We start from the raw sequence: 1,521 nt of genomic DNA, 5'->3' as shown, positions 1-1,521 counted from the left end.
TATAAAATAAAAAGTATGAATCAAGTGGGTCCACCATCACTTAAAACTGGGAGTCAAATTAGAAGTTGGTGGAGTAGGACTGGGGCAGATTATGAGTGAGTAACTCTGATAAAGTAAACAAGCTCATAGCTGGAACCTGACTTGTTCCTGCAGAACTCTCCATTCCTAGGTTTCTCCCCATTCTCGGTCTTCTCTGCATCTGATCCTAGACATATGAGTGGAGCAAACCAGTCAAGTGGCTCTGAGTTCCTGCTCCTGTGGCTCTCCAGGAAGTCCAAGGAGCAACAGGAGCTCCTCTTCGTGCTCTTCCTGAGCATGTACCTGGCCTCAGTGCTGGGCAACCTGCTCATCATCCTGGCCATCAGCATGGACGCCCGCCTGCACAGTCCCATGTACTTCTTCCTCAGAAACCTGTCCTTCATGGATATCTGCTTCACATCTACCACTATCCCCAAGATGCTGATCAACCACATCCTTGGGAGTGAGACCATTTCCTTCCCTGGGTGTCTCACACAGATGTATTTTTTCATTGTTTTTATCAATATGGACAATTTCCTCCTGACTGTGATGGCCTATGACCGCTTTGTTGCTGTGTGCCACCCGTTACACTACACAACAAAGATGACCCCTCAGCTCTGTGCCCTGCTGGTCTCTGTGTCTTGGGTCGTTGCCAACCTGCATGCTCTCTTGTACACTCTGCTGACAGCTGGCCTCTCATTCTGTGCAGACAACAGGATCCCCCACTTCTTCTGTGATCTGGATCCTCTCCTGAAACTTGCCTGCTCTGACATATACGTCAATGAGATGGTGATTCTCATGGAAGGGGGACTGATGACAATCACCCCATTGATTTGCATTCTGGTTTCCTACTTTTGTATCACCTGTGCTGTTCTGAAAATTCCATCAGCAAAGGGTAGATGGAAAGCCTTCTCCACCTGTGGATCCCACCTGGCTGTGGTGTCCCTCTTCTATGGCACCATCTTTGCTGTGTATTTCAGCCCTTCATCCACCCACTCAGCTGAGTATGACATTGTAGCTTCTGTGATGTACACGGTGGTTACCCCCATGCTGAACCCTTTCATCTACAGCCTCAGGAACAAGGACATGAAAGGGGCACTCAGAAAAATGATGGGCAGGAAGAGAGACTCTACCTGATGAAAGACCCACGAACAATGAATTATCAACAGGTATAGAAGCCTTTGTCCACTGGTGACAAGCTGGATGTCTGGGTGTATAAAAAATTTAGACTCAATATTCACAATAAATATTTATCGATGAACTCTTATTTAACTACAGCCAGTGGTAGGCAATGATAGTTGTTAATTACTGGAATATAAAATGTTTTATGAAAAGTTTCACCTTAAAAAACTCCAAGTAACAATAATTTTTTTCACACCTCTGTTACAAATACCCTCAGAAGCCACAACCCCAAAGTGTTCTCACCCAGTTGATATGACTGAATCATGGCAACTCTATAAAATGGAGATAACTGCCTCACAGGCTCTGAAAGCCTGCAAGTCT

General features: G+C 45.6%; 1 protein-coding gene across 1 annotated transcript; it reads left to right on the top strand.

Moving 5' to 3' along the window:
* Positions 1-213: 213 nt before the first annotated feature.
* Positions 214-1,155, top strand: LOC142422828 (olfactory receptor 1F1-like). The gene has a single exon (XM_075528059.1). It carries the CDS (start codon positions 214-216, stop codon positions 1,153-1,155), a length of 942 nt encoding a protein of 313 aa, XP_075384174.1.
* Positions 1,156-1,521: the final 366 nt, after the last annotated feature.

The sequence above is a fragment of the Tenrec ecaudatus genome, chromosome 12 (assembly GCF_050624435.1).
Source record: "Tenrec ecaudatus isolate mTenEca1 chromosome 12, mTenEca1.hap1, whole genome shotgun sequence".
NCBI classification, from domain to species: domain Eukaryota; kingdom Metazoa; phylum Chordata; class Mammalia; order Afrosoricida; family Tenrecidae; genus Tenrec; species Tenrec ecaudatus.
The sequence above is the reverse complement of the archived record's forward strand: the minus strand, read 5'-3'. Positions and strand labels throughout refer to the sequence as shown.

Bases quoted from the DNA above. Each gene is read 5' to 3' on its own strand.
- LOC142422828 (XM_075528059.1), top strand. From the start codon at position 214: ATGAGTGGAGCAAACCAGTCAAGTGGCTCTGAGTTCCTGCTCCTGTGG.